Here is a 19,624-nt window from a genome sequence, read left to right as displayed (position 1 = left end):
GGCTTCTGTAATATTTTTTCCTCCTGGTGTATAAAGAAACTTGTTTACTTTGTCATTTTTTCTGCAGAAGTAAATAAAACAATCACAGGAGCAGTAACAGTAGTGATACACCAGCAACAGCAGTGGCAGTGTCTGTTCCACTTCCTGTAATGACACATGAAGAGGCACAAACCAGAACATAATTGGCCTCTAAAGACTGAAATTACTCTAGTTATTACAGCAGCTCCATCCCATTGGTATCATGAGTATCTCTCAGACTTTAATGCCAAACCCCCATGACTACTGGAGTACCACTTATGTACTACAAATAAATTAAGTGATGAGCCCATGGTAACACTGGAAATCAGCATCAGAGAATCCAGCTCAACCCAGGAGACTTACACTCGAGTTTTAACCACAGACTATTTCTTTTCTTTACCTAAGAGTGAAGCTACAATGATCCCAGAGATAAATATCTCAAAAGGTCAAAAGCCATCACTAACTCACAGTTTCAGTCTGACCTTGAAGTAGGATCACTGCAGAAGTTGTATGGAAGGAGCAATTGTTTTTTATATAAACAGAGTTATGGCTGTTCTGTAAAATAATTATAAGCTCATAATTGTTTTTCTTGCTTCCTAAATCTCTCACAAAAGTGAGAAGACAGGCCATACTCCTCTGAAGTTCTCATCACATTTTCATTTTAGCAAGACATCCAGTCCAGATCTTTGTAAATTTACAAAGCAGGAGCGAAAAGCAGTATTTGGCATCCTACTTAAACTTTGCCATCTAAAAGTGAAGAATTGCTTTAAATAGGCCACTATGCTTTGATTTGTCATAATGTTTATTATTGCATTTATTTTCTGCCTGCAGATATTATTAAAGATGATGTTTCATCTCAATGTATGTATAAAATCAAAGGAATGAAGAAAGGCAATCCGCCTAATTTAATTACTGTCCTGGTTCTTTCAGTAAATGATGGTTAAGCATACCAATATGAATAAGGATTTGTAACTAAATGTCACACTATAATTATGAAGGAACAGGAAATTTAGATACAGACTCAGAATCTAACTGTTCTATGATAATCATACAAATGCATCTCACTCAAGTATTCTTTAATGACCCTGAAGTTCGTGACCGTGCTCTTTTGCCCTTCTTGTCCATTAAGGAAAAGATCTCTTGGTATCTAAATTGTAACATGATGCTGTGTGATACTGCTCCACTTAACTGAGTAGGATTTACAAGTACATATCACTAAAAAATATGTAACAGTACGATAGGAATCTAACATCCATACATCATTTGAATATCTCATTCCTTCACCACTCTTCACACCAAAACAAAGAGCTAAAAATACCAGTTTGCTCAGGAAACTGAGTATTTTCCTTGATCCACTGAGAACACACAACACAGGCAGATTACCTATATCCCAGACATGTTTTAAGCATATTCTGAGGAAAGTGTAGCTAGAAACTAGTCTTACATGCTTCCTGTGGCTCATCAACTAGGTTTGGTTACAGTTCAACTTTTAAAGTAAAATCTAAAAGAGATTGAGGATAAAGTTAATTTGGTAGCAATTCTAGGCTGTGTTTTGATTTTCTCAATGAAAACTGAAATAAGATTGCACAATTCATTTACATAAATAAGGGAACAGAAACAGTGCATTCAATGGAGTATTTGTTTTCAAGAATATGGACAAGGGTGCTCGAGGATGCTGGAAGTCTAAACTTACATTAGCCTAGGATTTCTAACTAGTTCCATTCCACTTTAATACTAACTTCACTATTTCTTCTCCTTCTTACTCTCAACAGTTTACACTTCTAGTATCCTAAGGCAAGCCTAGCCACAAGTGTGCAATGGTTATTTGCAACTAACACAAATATGCTCTTTTTATTTGATACTGCCACACATACTTCCACTTGCAAACCCAGCAAAAATCCCTTTCCTCCATGCTCAGAACTCTTTCAGAAGCTGTAGATCATGGTTAGAAGAGTTTAGAAGAGGCCAACTTTTATTTTGTTCCCTGGAGACCTTAGGTTACTCCATTACTGGGCAGTATTTATTAAACAATGCTTCAGGAGAAAACATGCAGCTTAGTAGAACAGGTCATGCTGAAACTATAAAAAAAGCCCTCTCTTATAACTTTTCCTATATATATATATATATATATATATATATATATATGGAATATATATGTATAGTGGCATGTGACTTTCTACTCTATATTTCAAATCCACGCAGAAGTTTGATGGAGGAATGGCAGGCATTCATTCAGCAAGACTTCTTCTCTTGCAAAACTGAAAACTAACATGAACTTTCCCTTTTAACCGGTGTTAGAATAGATGTTTAGTGGTATAATTAATTCAGTGAAGTCACACATCACTTTTTCTTTTGTTCATTATTAGCACTGTGTACTTTTTCGTTACCTTATTATCCAAAATGTGTAGTGACAAGGCAAGATGCTAGTTAGCTAAATAATCTTTAAACCTGCTCTTTGGCAGAGATACAGAGTTCTCCACCACTTTACTGTCACAATTTTTATTCTGTTCAAAACCTTTAAGTACAAACCAAACTGCTTATTACACATTTCAAACAGAAATCTAAAGAAATGCTCCTCTAGTTTAGTCTGATCTGTAACACATACAACTCTAAAAGATGGCATTTGGCAATGATGAGGGTTTCAGAAATGCTCAAGGAGCTGTGTCCAGCTACAGTTAAAAATCAAAATAGGTCATTGTTTGTAAACACAGAAACATAATCTGTTGCCAAAAACACATTCATGAGCAAAGCAATACATTCAAATTACTTAAGTATTTCTTCTCTAGTTCTAAGTTTTATCTAGTTTGATAAAAGTGCATAGTTACGGTCTTTTTTTCCTATTATCTATTTAAAAGCAAATTGGAACCTTTGAAAAATTTTCTTTCCTTGCACTGACAAACTTATGGTCAAAAAAAACCCACCAAAAGACCAAAGGAGTTTCATCACAGCTCAGCACTCCTACCGCCTACTAAAAAATTAATAAAAATAATTAATACATTGAATTAATAAGACACAGGAGGAACTCCAAACTCACCACAGAATTTTCACACAGTTTATTCATCACATTCAAAATACCTCAGCAACTACCTAATTAATATCACTGGGTCATTACACAACAGTTCAGTTTGGGTACTGATGGCAATTGATCTTCAGGTTAGCTGGATTTAAAAGAAACACAACACAAATGCCAGACCTTCTGCTTCCTAAAAAAACAAGTACACTGTGATTTTGTTGGTGAGGCTGCTAATATCTAATGCAGTGATGTTACTAAAAGACCATATTCTGATATAATGAATGACTCTAATTTGATACTTATGTAAGTATTCTCATGTGTACACCTCAAACCCTTTCTGCCTTCCCCTCAGTCTGCAAAACCCATGCTGTAATCCATCATTTCATTCATAAACCTTGAGCGAGAATCAAAACATGCATTACCACAGCATTTAGAACACACTTAAAATGCTTCTAACAGACATAATCTTAACTTAGGTTTGATCAAAATCCATTCCATCTCTAAAAGTGTGTGTTTTTTTAAGAGCTAAAAGATATTCTGATGAATTTGGATGGATTGTAAAGTTTCATATTCATATAAATTTTCATATTTCCACTTTTTTGTTCCCATCAATTTAGATAAATAATTTCACTTCTGAAATATGCTGGGTGAAGTAACTATGCTTCATGTATACACTGGGTCACAGCTTTTCAGGTGAGGCTGAGGCATTTAATCCAAAATGGCTAAAGCACCAGCCGAAGACAAATCTCTCCTAAAAATTTTAGCAAGTTACATTATTCAAAACTATTCAGCAAGCATTCCAGCAGCAACATGATGGATGCACGGGCCGGTACGGGTACACAGCTAATCAATATCAAACCCATGAATAGTCAGTGTGCAGTGTGTAACCTGATGGGGAAGAGACAGGAGCATGTGCTTAATATTCAGCACCAGGAGCAGGCCCCCAACTTCCAGCCAGACCACTTGCTCCAAATCCCAGCTACACACACACATCTTTTACACCTGTTTATGCCACCCATGGCAAATAGTTAAGGAATTACCAAAGCCCTTGGATAGCTGTGCTTCACTGAACTTTCAGAAAAGGCTACTATTTACTGCAGTCCTGATTTAATGACAACCACATAAAACCATTTGTTTTTCAAGAGGCTATGGCACAACACCAGCACACAACACACGCACATTAATGTGCATTACTTGAATAAATTCCCCACTGCTTGTATCACTGAATATAAGGTCTTCCTCATACATTTGACTAATCAATACTTGGAATCAAATACACTGCATTTCATGAGGGAAAAGGAAAATGAATGAGGTTAAATTAATGCTGTCACTTTCTATAAACCTGCAATGATTTCCCACTATAGAAACCACTGACTTCATTATTTTACAGCTGGAAATCAAAGATGCAGCATATTTTAAAAGCCTAATTTACTCAGATTAATAAAAAGGCACCCTCAAGACTCATCATTTATGTCATATTATGCTTTGTTTTAAGCATTCCAGCTTAAGAACAGTGTGCAAAACTCTCTGCAAATCACATTGATTAATACTTTGAATTTGTATGCAGCAGCGCACTGCACTCACAAAGTACTATATAAATATTATTTTATTAAATTTCAAAGCAATTGTGTTAGGTGGGACAATAAAATGTCTCTGTCTTACATCCTTTATCTCAACAATACAGCCTTTAAAACAGAAGCAAAAGTAGTAAACTCATAAATTTGCATATGGAGGAAAAAGTTGGGAATGAGAGAATTCCAGACTTCTAAAGCTGTGCTAAGACCAGCAAAGCACAGACATCTATGTCCAAAGTAGAAGCATCTGCCAGAGGTTTGCAGATGTCTCCTATCTTCTGTTGTATGGTGGGAGAAAAAGGTAGGGATATTTTTCAATTCCCTAGTACTCAAAAGCATTTACAGCATCTTTTTGGAGGAACCTCATTTCATGAGGATGCTGCTGGAGGGCAACCAGCTCATTAGGGAAAATCTGAGAGGACAGAACAAGGACACAAGTGAAAAATTAGTTGGAGTAATAAATAAATAAATTAAAACCACCACATATAACAAAAAGAGGTAACAGATCTTTGTCTCTTTCTCCTTTCTACCTCTCTATTTTAATTAACACAGCAGACCACTTTCTGAAACGTCTCCTTTCCTACCAACTGGCTTGTAGCTCCTCTTGAAAGCTTCTTAATAGCAAATTCTCCCAGAAATCTTTCCAATATAATCTTATTTTCTATTCATAAATGGTCACTAAAACAATGGTAGATCACTGTAATACAATTATTTGTTAAATTAGTATTGTATTGTAAGCTTCAGTACAAAGTCGGAGACATATCCTCACACTAACAAATATTGTTCTTTAAAAGTATGGCAGCTAAAAGCAGAGACTATGGTAAATAATGTCTTAACTATCAAATCTCTAAAACCCTGGAGCACCTAATGGCATTTAAGAGAATTTCTCCATTTGCCATTAATCGGCTCATCAAGAGTGTTTATTAATTGGGGCAGTACCCTTCAGAATTGTTATGTCTAAATAATACAGCTTGATGTATACAGCCTCCTCACCAAAAAGGTATAATTTTTGATATTCATGGTAGAAACGTGATGTTAGCCCTTGTACTCATGTAATTTGCCATTAGAAATGTTCATAGTTTTTTAAAGAATAGTTATTTCTAGCTATTCCTTAGTTATCCCTCTGTAACAACTGAAGAAAGAACTGAATAATTTTCCAATTATACCTCTTCATATTCAATCTATTTGTTAAAATACTGAACAGAGGTTCTCTTGGAACATTTCTCCCCACAGTAATCCCCCACAGAATTGTTTATCAAGAGCCAAATGGGGCATAAGTGAATGCCAATATGGCTCTAGGACTGATGGCTTTAACCAAACAAATGCTGTAATCAGCATCAACAAATAGGACATCAACAGGATTTTTACTGTACTACAAATAGTCACAGTACTGCTAATACCTTTGACTTCTGGAGGAGCATAATTTTAATGTTTCCATTCAAAAAGCAGCATTTTGAGCAGTATTTTTATACTCATGAATGCCTTTATTTTGATAACAAACTAAGAACACATGCATTAACTCTCAGTTGACTTCAGTATGACACACGTGTGAATGTCAGATACACAGATCCCCTGCAAGCTTTAGAGAAACATGAGGAACTTGTTAGGAAGGTAAACAAATACTACAATAAAATGGATTAAATATGTAAAGCTGACATAACACAGGGCTGAATCTTCTATAGAAGAGACAGCACATCTAACCTCCAACTAAAGGAGGCTCACAAATCTGTACATCTGCAATTGTCTTGACCGAATTTTACTGAAGCGAGCCATAGGTAAACTCTCAAGTCCATCACTTCAAAGAAGCCTTTACCTGTAACTGGCAAAAAATTACAGAAAATCATCTACTTTTCAAGCAGTCATATACTTGAGAACTAAACAGTCCTTCAGTTTAATTCAAAATCTATTAGAATAATATATTCTGCAGCAATATGTGTATGCCCAGAAATATGACCAATTTCAATCTCATGAGTTTATGAAAGTGTAAAGTTCTTCATTAAATTAACTGTATGTCTTCAACATGATCACCTGATCAATTCTGTATTCTGGTGCCTGAAGAAAAAATTGCATCAAAAATATTTGGTAATATAATTTAATTGAAGAAATTTAGAAGAGTTCTATTTAGGTATGAACCGAGATGCCTCCTGGAAAAAAAACTAAAAAACAAGCAAGCCCAGAAGTGAAAACAAAGAATGGATTGATTTGGAATTACTGAAAAGAATTTTTGTTGTAAAGTCTTAAATCCTGGAAGCTGGCCACAACTTAAACTTTCCAGAGGAATCAGAAATGTTGTTGTTGAAAGTGTTTAGATGTCAGTATCTAGTTCAAGGCTTTTATGAAGTTCGGTGGTATTTAAATGCTAAATCAATAAAAGTCATGCATACTACCTCAATATCTTAATGCAAACTAAGATGATGACTTACAACCATATTAACCATTTTGTGCCAGATCCTCATGCAATATAAAGACATCAGCTTTATTTGGTGAAATTGAGTCAACTCCATACTGTGACTCTGTCCTTCCAAATCTTTCTTCCAAGTGAATGACTTAAAAAAACAGTGACAGCTAGGAAAAGCCTACATTTTTTTCAGCTAGATTTACCACCAAACAAATAAAACCAAAGAGCAAATATTACTAAAATAAACACATTTGTGTTTAAAGACAATGTGCATACTGCACTATGTGTCTTTACATTATTACTCAGAATACAACTGGTCACCATTCTTCACAGGACAATGTAGCATCTCATTTGCTCTGGATAATGAGCCAAGAGTGGGAAGATTATGTGTCATTTCACATCTCCATCTTAATTACTTCTCTATCAAGTATGTCATTCAGACTTTATGACTTTAGCTGTTCTAGAAGCTGCTACAAAATCTTTGTAATCACATACATGTCCTAGGGTGACTTTATGATGCTTGTATCCCCAATCATCTGTTCTATTTATGCTGGATATTAAGTTCTACACTATGGAGGCTAGCTTTGGAGCAGGCTGTAGGCCCATGGCCTGTCAGCCTGCCTGAGAAGCTAGCCTGGGAAATTCATGGGAGGATTCAAAACAATCCTCAAAGACAGAAAACAGCCTGCAGGTGCTGTTTTCTGATTCCCGTGTTTTCCTTGCAGGAGAAGGTCAGGGGGTGGTGAACCCCACTGACCAATGATGGTAATGTAGCACTTTACTAACCAATAAGAGTTTCCTTTCTGTACTCTTCACGAACTAGTCTATATAACATGACTGTAACAATAAACTAGAGATTCTCTCCTGTTCTGACTCCCTTGAGAGTCCGTGTCGTTCTTTCCGCCGTTCCCAATTAGAACGACACTACACCTTTTTTTTCCACTTTTCTCCAAAGAAATCTTCCCAAACCAGCTGGGGGAGAGGCCACTTGCATCTGCTTTCTAGAGGCATCCCTTCAGAAGTTTCCAGGATGCTGGACATAACATTTTTTTCAGTGTTAATTCAGTAATTTGCAAAAAAAAAAAGAAGGAAAACAAAGGTCAGGCAAAGTGCAACACATCAGAGTTTATTTATGGAAAGCAGTTCTGCCAGTTAATGTATTTCTAACCAGTCCAGGGAATAAACAAGTCTGAACCTCATATGATTTCTTATAAAATGCAGTGTTTGTTTTTGAAGCTTTTTGAAACCACATTTCTTTATCCATCATTTAACTTTCTGTTAACTGTTAACAGCACTATTCAGAACGGGTTTGAAAGGGCCTTTTCTCTGCAGTTCATTTACCGCATCCCAGCTTCCAATAATTTAGAAAATTATAATCATGCACATATTTCTGCTGCAACCCTCCATACTCTCTACCGAAGAAAATAGGTGTTCTATCCTAAAAGTAGATATGCAAACAGGTTTAAAAAGCACAATACGATGGTTACACAGAATTATCAGAGATAATTCAGATATGTTCACAGAATAATCATACATAGAAAATATCAAACAGGAGCACAGTTCAAGAAGTTTCTCTGTAGCCATTGCTAAATTTGCATCTATGAAGGGATCAGAACTGAAGATGATCCACACTAGACAGAACATGTCTCCAAAACCCCACTTCCACACGAGTTTGCAAGGATGTGCACTATGTGCACCTACGTGGGCAAATGGAGAAACAGATCAGGGAACAGCAGATAAAAGAAAAGGTGAGAATTACTCTGCTTAAATGCATAGCACTGTCAGAATAGAGCATCAGAGCAGAGAACAAACTCAGAACTCTACCTGGGATCAAGCACAAGTCCCATATAGGTTTGAAGACTCTCCAAACCCTGCTGAGTTAGCAGGACTTCAATTCACAGACCCCTGCTGTTCCACATCCCAGCCAGAGAGACTGCAGCATTCCTCACTGCAGGTTCCACAACTTACCTCACATAACCCAATTATAAAATGGCCATAAACACAATACATAGCAATAGTTTACTGCTATTAATCAAAGTAGTGCAATAAGACTTTAACCAACCATGACAGAAACCATCAAGTTACACTCCTGCTTCAAACCAAACCTTCTTTATTTGAAGAATATTATTCTAGCACACACAAAATGTGATCACAATTATTTCACCAATGCTCTTTTGTTAAGTGCCTGGGGTAGGCAGCAGTCATTTTAAGTATTTAGAAAAACAGATGGGTCTGCCCTTGGTACTGAAATTCTGTAGCTGTAAAAATCACTTCCATTTCATAACTGACCATATGAAGTCCAAGTGCTGTGTAAATAGCATTTTTCTGATTAATTACAAACACATCCAGAAATAACTCTAAAAAAGGAATACCATACCACTCTCCTCCTTCCAAGAAAATTACTTCTTTTTATTTCCAAGTAATTGCACTGAACATATTTGCTTTATATTTCTAGAACAACAATACATCACTGAAGACAGACAGCATTTATCTGACTTACCAGAACGATGGTGATGTTGCTCTTCCAGGAACTCCAAGTCAAGCATTAGGTCATCTTCATCCAACTCACAGGAACCCAAGTTATTCAAAACATCCTAGTACAGATTAAAAAAGGAAAAGAAGCATTAGAAGCATTTAGACAGATCTTTTAGACAAATTGCTCAGCACAAAATGATTTCTAATCACATTTGGAAAATATGTTTAAGGAGGAGCTGCAGAAAATTTTTCTTCTAACTTTAGACCAGTGAGAAACAGTATGAAACAACTGCCTAACCTGAAACGTGTGTCACTGTTGTCTTTTTAGAGGGTATCAAATATTTAACAACAAACCCTAGAAGTACAACTAATACCACCTACCTTTTTTTTTTTTTTTCACTGTTCAGTGATGGTTTTGTGCCTTTGTAAGCTTAACCAGAACTTTTTATGAAGAATAAAAATGTTATTTTTAGCACAACAGTATCAGTGAGTGTTTTTTATTAAATTTTGGAATTCTAAACGCTGCCTGCTCTTTCCAATATACTTTGAAGAGAGATTGACTGTTCTATTGATCCAAAGAATAAAGACACACAAATTTAGCATGAACACGAAATTCAGGCATGAATTATCAACTTGTGAATTTTTGTGGCAAAGGCTTACATAGACAGAGAATTCTGACTCTTAAATGTAGCTGCTTATGACCCCATTACCTTTGTTTGCCAAGTCTTAACCACAGACAGATAAGGCAGGTTTACAGACAGGGATAGTAATAATTCTCCATTTTCTTCCCATGTGTATTTTATTCTGTGGTCATTTATTTTGACCTGGTACTAATACATTGATTTTCTCCACAGTCACCAACACATAATCCAAGCTAATTTAATTCCTTGTCCAGCTGGCATTTTGTTTGCTGCTCAACAAGCAGGGCTCAATTCTTCAGTCCCTCCACAGGCAAGAGGCTGCATGGGATGGATGCTGGCACCCACCACTGCACATGCTCCCAACACTAATGCAACATAACAAATCACAGTAAAAAAGGCCAGGTTATTGTCTCAAAGCATTGAACTGTCTGGGAGATCCCTGCATGGCAATCTGCTCTATAGAAAGTAGTGAAATACCACAGTAGTATACATTAAACTAGTAAAAGCCCTTCTTGACTTCAGTTCCAACCTTATTTTTTTAGGTTCCTTCTAATTCTTTAAAGTTTTTTCCCACCACAATAGATGTCACCTCTCATTCCTACTCACCACTTGTACCTATTCAACCCTTCGGAATAATTATTTCTTCAAACCCTGTTTTCTTCTCTTTCACACAAGCAAAGGATTAGGCAACACAAGGACTTTTTCTTGCATTCTTTCCCTGACTTACCATCAGCACAAGAAACCTTTCATGACATACAGAACCCCTTGCTCAGGCTGTTACGATATTTTTTGCTCCCTTTTAAATTTAGATGCTATTATGCAGGCAAGCTGAATCAAATGGTAAACTCAGAGAATGTAAAACATATTTTGTTTATGTATTGTTTTTACAATGTAACAAAAAAAAAAAAAATTAAAAAAATAAAAAATAAAAATTGGTGAAAATATCCAGAACAATCCCTGCAATTTTTGAGCAATAGCTGGGAGTTTTTCATGCCAGTAGAGGCAAAAGGTAAAAATGTTGGAGTACACAGGTTTGTTCTTTACCCTAAAATTTTTGTCTATTCTAGAGCTGACCAACTGAATCACATTGATATCAATGCTGAGCATCCTTTGATAAGCTAAATTAGCAAGGAGCAATGAATTCATGCTGACCATCTCCTACATCTTGTGCAGAAATTTATGTGTGGTCTGAAATCCTGGGAGATTGCCTGCAAAAACATAGTGACTCACAGTCTTCATCAAGAAACAAATTCCATTTGATTTGGAATTAACAAACACAAACAGAACTTTCTGAACTGAAGAGCTGAAGAACTGTGTAAGAGGGACCAAAAGAAAAAGTCTGTATTCAACTCTTCTCCTGCTTATTACTGCTTTTTGGGAAGATGTTCACTACCTGAGTAACTCTCCAAGTGGAGGCAAACCATGGTCTGTCTATCCTCTCTGTGCTGCAAGGCTGATGTACATCCTGCTCCACGCAGCAACATCTCTTCTTGTCCACCTGAGCTCAGGGCTCTACCAGCTGCTCTCCCAAAACACCTGTGATCCCCTTGCCTTCCCTTTCCTACAGCCTCTTCAACTGCACCAACAACAGCAGGCAACCTAAAATGACAAAGAAAAGCCACTCTGTGTTTATTCTTTCCTAAGTACCTCCTCCAGGGAAACAGTCTCCCTCTGCTCCCAAGAATTGACTTTATAAAGGGACAAATCATAGGACTGGGACCAAACAAATCAGAGCAGCTACTGTCCATCATGGCAAGAACCAGGGTTTGATAGGATTGCTCCACCTCCAAGGATGTTAATGATGGCAGTGTCCAGCTGATTCTCTGCTCTGCCAGCTCACCTGTGGGCAGTGTTCTTCCATGGACACAAAACACAAATGAACTCATGAATGCATAAAAGCCCACCCAAGCAGAGAGCATCAGTTAGATTCCCAGGGCTATTCCAAGTAAGCAATATTTTCTGAAAACATATAATTAGAAAATAAGAGAGCCAAGCTCCCCGACTGACCTGCCTAATGTCACAGCACAGCTCAGAGATACTGCTGCGAGTACACACCAACATCCTCCACCCCTCTGCCTCCTCACCAGGATTCATTACTCCTCTGTTGCTATGACAATTAGCGAAAAATTTAATTTCCTTTAAAGTTTAATATCTCTTGACCCTTTGCCCATTCTTCCCCTCACCACTGCCACAGCAGTCTTTGAAGAATAACACAATTAAATATTAAAAAAATAAAATAAGAGAGAGATCGAGCCCTAAAGAGCATTCCAAGTGAATAATTTCGAGGCTTTTCTACATAAACAAAAAAGAAATTAAATCTTCCATCAAGGTCTTAAGGAACCATTGGTTGTCTATTTAGGGCAGCATAGCTTTTACTTATTTTAGGAGGCAAACCATTTAGTTAAGGCACAACTTTGCAGCAAAAACCTCTTTATTGAGCCTGTCATAGCCCTACAGAAGCCTTAAGACAAACTTCCTACTTCCAGGGTCTGCTTGACTTCTACTACCATTTTGACTTTAGAACAGACTCAAAATTAATATGATGGTGGTTTTTTTCTTCTAATCAATCTGCAAGTTGATCGTAAGCCCTGACAAGAACATGTTAACCCAATCAATCATTTACCCACACATCTCAGATTTTCCAGGTCAACACAGCCTGCAAATAGTTTAAGAACTAATAAATTCGTTTTCCAGCCATACTTTCCACCTCTGACTTGGCAGACTACCACAGTTATTTTAAGAAGTTTCTATTCACACAATGATTCAGCAATAATAATTTAAACATTACAAACACAGAATGAACAACAGCAATTCATACAATTTCTCAGGATGTGTTTGATAACCAATAATGTCTATAAGCAGAACAGCTTGCTAATCTAAGACTATTTCAAGGCATCAGTAAATTCTTATTAACAAATTTCCTATATAAAATTCTTTCAGCAACCACAAGAAGTACAAACTGCTATTTTCATCCAACTGGGTATCTTATACCAGACTCACTGAATTCAATGGCACCCAACTTAGTCTGGGCCTAGTCACAACTTCCTTAACATTCTTAAGAAAAATGACCTATAAATAGTTTTAGTATCAAAAGGTACCCAGTGATTTACATGGGAAAAGTTCAGAAACAGCTGAAAGCTTTTAGTAATAAAGATGTACCAGGCACACAGTTCCCCCAGCCAGGAAGTTTAGTCAGGCTTGTTGAAGGGGATTTCCTTCCTACACCTTAGCTCCCTCCCTATCTCCTTTCTCTCTTCCCAGTTTCCCTTCCTAAGAACAGAAATTCAAAAGAAATCTAGTGCATAATACATAATTTTTGTCCCTTTCCAGAATAACAAAGTATTTAATTATTTTTATTGCTGTTCAGTTCAGAGGACAGCACTAAAAATGAGTTTGAAAGCTGAAATAAATAACAGCTTCAGCAGTAAATATAAAATGTCTAAGATAACAGGTCTCAAACTTACCATTGAGTATTAAGTAATAAAAAGTAAATAACTTCTCTTTATGAAGACTTCTTTACTATAGGGTTTTTTTTCTAATTATTCCAGGTAACTAGCTTATACATATAAATACCTAGTCAAATTACTGTTTATGCAATTACAGCATAGTCCTCTAAAAATTGACTACTCTGCTCTTCAAAAATGGCAATAAAACACACATATGAATATGCAAATACACTAATGTATATTATTTTGTTAAGCAATGATATTCAATTCCACATGGACCAAGCAAAACTCTATTAATTGCGTAATATATATATGCCAAGCAGGCTAAACCCATGCAGAATTGAGTATTTACAACTAATAGATAAAACCAAGTTTAATAATTTGGTTTAGGTAACAAATCTCCCCATTTGAACCAGCCAGTAATCAGTGGCACCAATCAAAAGATTAATTTCTTCATGTTTTCACACAACTTTATTCTATACTTCTTGCTCTTCTAAACCAAGTAACAGCCAGATCCCAAAGGCTGCAGACACAGATTCCCTGTCATAACCAGCATTTTTGTAATGTTTTATCTGTTATTTTGTAATTTTTATTCTAATTAGCATGCAGTCCCTGGTCAATACGATATTCAAACAACTTTGGTATATTTTTCAAGTGCTATAGTGGTAATCTTGAGAGAGATTCAGCCCTGATAAATCTTGCTTTGCTGAGCAAGGGGGTGCAATTTTTTTTTTCTGCCTAGTGTTTTTGGTTACCACACACAGGTTGATTTCCAGGTTTTTTCACACAGATTGAGATTTCCATTTCATTGCTGTATTGTGTTACTGCAACAAAATCTTGCTCAGAGATTGTTCAAGGGCTTTGCAAACCTGAGACCCAGGAAACTTAAACTACGAGACTTAAGCATTGGAATGTTTGCAATTACTCAGTTCAAAAATATTTCCCTGAAACACATCCATGACTGAAGAAAATATACACAAGTTAATTCTTGTTATAAATACATTGCTATAACCTTACTGTCACGAACATGAACATATCAACTACGTTTCAATCTTTAATGGATCTTTTGGTCAAGCTTTGCACTGTTTGACACACTTTTGTCACTGCAGTTACTCTGATGCTTGCCTTGCAAAATTCTCACTGCTGCTGCAACTTAAACTGAGCAGATGAGATTTGGTCATGGGCATCCCTCTTGGAAACCTGCATCTTGTACACACACTCACACACACAGATATTTTTCCTGTCTGTAATTCTGCCCCACTGCCTCTTTAGACTGTGTCAGGTAAGCCCTAAACATCAGGGGAATAATTTTTTCCCCAGAAATAAGAGCAAGGGTCTCATTTGCATGCTTATACAGTGATCACTGGATTTTCAAAGATATTTTTAGAACTACAAGAAGTAGTTCTAAATTGAACTCAAGTGAGTTCAATTTTGCTTTCCTTTCCTCTCATACTGGCCTCTAGACATCTTTCTAATTGTCCTTCTCTGTGTTACTGCTCTTAACTATTTTCTAAATACAGATTTTCATATATTATTAGTAGGAGAGGGAAGAACATTTCCAAAATGTAAGGATTTAATGTTTGTGCCTCCCCATTGAAATGATGTACTAAATGTGGTTTGTAAAATTCCTCTCAGAGTATAACAGTATGTTAATATTTAATATTATAGATTCCTTTTTTCCTTCACTGTAGAAATATATGTAGGAGGCCATTTGAGATCAATGCCTTTGCAAGAGTATATAGAAAACACACTCTAGGGAGAATAATTTATTTTTTGTAAAGTCACATGTATGAAAATTCACCTGTATCAACTGAGGGTCACTGAATATCTGATGCTGGAGAAGAACAGAATTAAATACTTATTTCAAGACTGAAATGATTTCTAAAGATTGCCAAAGGATAGTAGTACTTCATCAAAATTGTATTCAACAAAGGAACATGGCATACAATCAGCATAAGAATGAAAACTGAGACATACTCAAGGAAAAAGAAAGACCTTGAGCTATTTAAAGTAATGTTAGCTGCTAGAACTGTACCTGAATAATTCATGGACATAATGAAGTATTTCCCCTTCTGCTCTCTCCCACACACTTCAAAGGGAAAATGAAAGTACATGAAATCCAGCAAACAGAAAAACTTTAAAAACATAGAATCTCTGCCAACAGCCTCAAAATCTTTGCATCAAATGTAAAGCTTATGGATTACTTTCGTATACCAACAGCAGCTTAAAACTTTTTTTTTCCTGAAAGCCACCACCCAAAAAGTGTATTATTCCCTACACGAATAAATGGAAGATTTTTGAAAAGGAAAAGTAAATGTTGCCATGGTTGGTAAGAATATCTTCTGTAGCTAGAATGTGAAAATCCAGTTATATAATCAATTAATGTGCCCTTAAGAACCAAAACCAGAAAATTAGCAGTGGAGGGAACAGTCTAACTACAGAGCTCAGACCCATCATACTATTCTTCAAAATATTTTCTGCATGCACTCTTTCAGCCACGTAAGGGAAGAGCAGTACTTTCCATGTGATTGCTGCTTCTGCCCTTTCGATTCTCTCTGTGCATTAAATCGATGTCTGCAATGATGCCCCTCTTGCCTGAGTGATTATAACTAATGGATTCTCCCAACAGGACTCAAGCTGGCACTCACCCACGCAGGGCTCATTGTGCCACAGATCCAGCCAGCTCCCTGGAGCCACACAAGGGGAATACAGACAAGCCCAAGCCCTGCTGGGGGCAGGAACAGGACCTGCCCATGGCTCCTGTCCTGCCACAGAGTCACTCAAAAATAGAGGGACAATAGCCAGTGTTTTGGTAGCACAGGAAAGCCACCAATAGTATAACTGGTAACAAGACAAAAGTATTCCTGCTAAGCACAGGAATATGAATAACAGGCTGTTCCAAAGACTCAAACAGAGAATAGTGCTATATTTGCACCAACCATGTGTAGGAAAACACACAAAAAACCTCAGAAATATGATAACAAAGGAGGTGTGACAAGCAAGAGAGAGACAAGTGATGGAATCAGAACTAGTCCGCATTCCAAAAATTAGATAACCTATAGGAGAGGTGGATAAAGTCCCCTCCCTTTCCTTTTTGGGGTGGAGGCTGGTAAGAACAAAGCCATCAAGGATGGGTGTGCAAAGATGAGGAAGGAAGTAGCACACTTCGGATCCAGCTTCCAGTACTTGAGAGAACAGAGCCTGGCCTCCACAGACCCAGTGAGGGCAATGGCAAGGACCAGCCCAGCAAGACTAGCCTTGCTCCTTATCTCCTAAACAGTCCTGTTTTTAGTTCAGCAGCTGTCTTTAATTCATACACGTGTGTACGTGCACACAGCCACTTGCAACACAGGCACAGAGAAACAGCTCTGGAGAGAGCTGGGAGGCAACAGGTGGCTTCAGCATTTAAGTTTTAGTTTTAAACAATTTTAAACAAATTTAAACAATTTTTAAGCATCCATATTTATTTGTTATTATTAATTACTTATAAGCATCTATCTATATTTTAAGCATTCTAAATCCATGGTCAAGTCAACCCTAGATGAGGATCAGCTCTTGACAGACCTGATAAAAGACAGCAGTCACCTAATCCTGAATTCACTATTTGTCAAGAATTTTAAATTAAAACCCACCCTGAAAATGTGCCAAAGCTTCTGTGCAGCAGAAAGCCTAAGGACTGTATCTGTGAAAAAAAGGAAAAACTCTCAGACAGAGAGGTGCTCTGCTGAATGGTTGCCACTGTTACAAATAATTTTAGAGTGTTGAGATTCATTTTGGTTGTAAACAGAATCAAGAAAATGGGATTTTGTGTGTTCAAAAAGGTACATACATTTTTCATACATCAATCTGCAATTTCATTAACAGAATCCTAGGGAAAAAAAAAAACAAAAAACCACTCTTAAGAAAGTATGAAAATACAGTTAAAGAAATGTAATAAAGCTTAAAGGGACCAAATAAAGCCTCCTTAAACAGATTTTTTTTTTTTTTCTCCTTACTCAGACACACATATGCTTTCCTCCCAGAAGAGGGATACATCTGCAACATGTAATCTGCTTTGTGGATTAGTTAATGTTTTTACAGCTTTTGTAATAGGCAAAGCGTTATGCAAGCATTCTAGCGCAGTCATTATCAGCACACAGCTTTGGGAAATTTTTTCTATTCTCTTGCCAGATTTTTCTGCCAAACACAGAAAAAGCTCCTTGAGCATCTCTCTCCTGCATTTATATAGGATATAATTTAGACCAGTCTGTGAAGCTCATTTGTATATATCTTAGAGATGTGAGTTCATCTAAACAGTGTCCAACAGGTTATTCAACACATGGATTGCTCAGTTGTTTTTTTCCAAAACCACTCAAATCACAAACATAACTAAGATCTAAACCTTCTGTCAACTGAAACTTCTTCGTCCATGTCCTGAAAACACCCAAGTCAGTGCTTCTAGCCAACATTTAAAGGATCCAAATTTGCTTTATGACTTCTAAGGAATCTTGAATTCTGTTTTTGCCTTTTCTCAACCAGTAGTACAGAAAAGGGAAGAAAAAATAATAACTGTAGAACTAGTGAGAACCTGAGTGCCATAACAAGAAAAATTTATTACCGGGGATACAAGAGGGAGAACCTCAGTATTTACAGTCATGACAAACCCCTACCACTCCTGTGTGAAACTCTTATCTAAACAATATCATTGTTCTGACAAACTACATCAGAACAATTCACCTATTGTTGCAATCCAGCACCAGCCACAGTAATCTGGCAGACACAGTTGAATTCAAACTCCTTTCCCCAACCAGGTACATACCAAGCGGAAGAACTGATTGATTTTTCTTGCAAATAAAAGGATGTTCCAGTTCTAGTTATATCAGGAATGCTGTTGGAGTCAGCACTTTTGGATGCCAAATGAGGATAATCTCTTTTATGGCTTGAGCATAATTTTATTTTTAAGAAAAGACTAAGAACTTTCTGCATATCAAAAACCCAAAACTTGTTTAGACATATGATTAAATAAATATTTTTTTCCTTCCCAATACTATTATAAGCCAATTAAGGCTGAACCTTCCATTTCTAATTTTAAATTCTAGCCTCCAATATTGGTAGATAATCACTGAAAAGCGAGGCTTGTAAACGGATCCACAAGTGAGCCTTTGGTATAGTGTCATTAATGCAATATATAATCAATACGCTATGGCTAATATTATTTGAATTCTTTCTGTTTCCATGGCAACTTTGGCCTACGGCTGCTCTGGTAAACAGGGATTTAGAGCGTTCTTTGAGAAATTCTTCTGCTCAAATGGCACTTTACCACTACTGCAAACTTGTCTCCACTTTCTTCGGTTTAATTTTTGTTTAGATTTCTTTTTTATTGGAAGAAAAAGTGTAATGTCAATTATTGGTCCAGAAGAAAATTGTTGTAGTTTTTGGGGTTTTTTTTAAATTATTATCACAGTTGAGTGGGCAGTGAATTGGGAACTTGAAGAAAGGCAAACTTGTACAAGCTTTGACTAACACCAGCAATACAAAATCCAACATCCCATCTTGGAGAGTTATCAAAATCACAAAGACAGAAACCATAACCACTTGCTAGAAATCCTACATTGCAGCCATTTGACTGGCTTTGTTATTTCTCCCCTGTACTTTCAAAACTATTTCATGCTTAAGACACCAATCTCTTTCAGCATCCACATCTGCATCATCTTCTAACAAATATTTGGCTCTAGACCACAGAATGGAAGAACAGCATCAATATCCATGAAACAGTGTCCAATTTGTTCCCATGATTTACACAGGTACTTCACCTGCACAGAAAAATCTGGCATGCCAGGCATCCCAGCTTAAGAACAGAACACTGTATGTGGGTATCAGAGTTCACCTGGCTGTTATGTCTGAATTCAGAGATGACCAAAACTTTACCAAAGCTGCCACTCACCTTGCCAACCACAACAAGGGACAACAAACAGAATCTGGCTGTGTCGCAGCATTCGCCTCCCCAAAAATATGTGTGTTGATGAAGTCATTGTGCAATTAAGAGGGTGATCTCCTTGACAGAGCAAAGGGGAAAGGCC

The 19,624-nt window shown here is 36.8% G+C and overlaps 1 protein-coding gene across 4 annotated transcripts in view; it reads right to left on the bottom strand.

Annotated features, from left to right (window-relative positions):
* Positions 1-19,624, bottom strand: part of CCSER1 (coiled-coil serine rich protein 1) — a 610,518-nt gene that overhangs the window by 481,198 nt on the left and 109,696 nt on the right. For all 4 annotated transcript variants that reach the window (XM_058839027.1, XM_058839031.1, XM_058839029.1 and 1 more), the window contains exon 4: positions 9,504-9,597. In XM_058839027.1, coding sequence (XP_058695010.1) covers positions 9,504-9,597 — 94 coding nt within the window. The remainder of the gene's footprint in view (positions 1-9,503; positions 9,598-19,624) is intronic.

Source organism: Poecile atricapillus, chromosome 4, assembly GCF_030490865.1.
Source record: "Poecile atricapillus isolate bPoeAtr1 chromosome 4, bPoeAtr1.hap1, whole genome shotgun sequence".
NCBI lineage: Eukaryota > Metazoa > Chordata > Aves > Passeriformes > Paridae > Poecile > Poecile atricapillus.
Note: the sequence above shows the minus strand (reverse complement) of the source record. Positions and strands in the feature narration are given on the sequence as shown.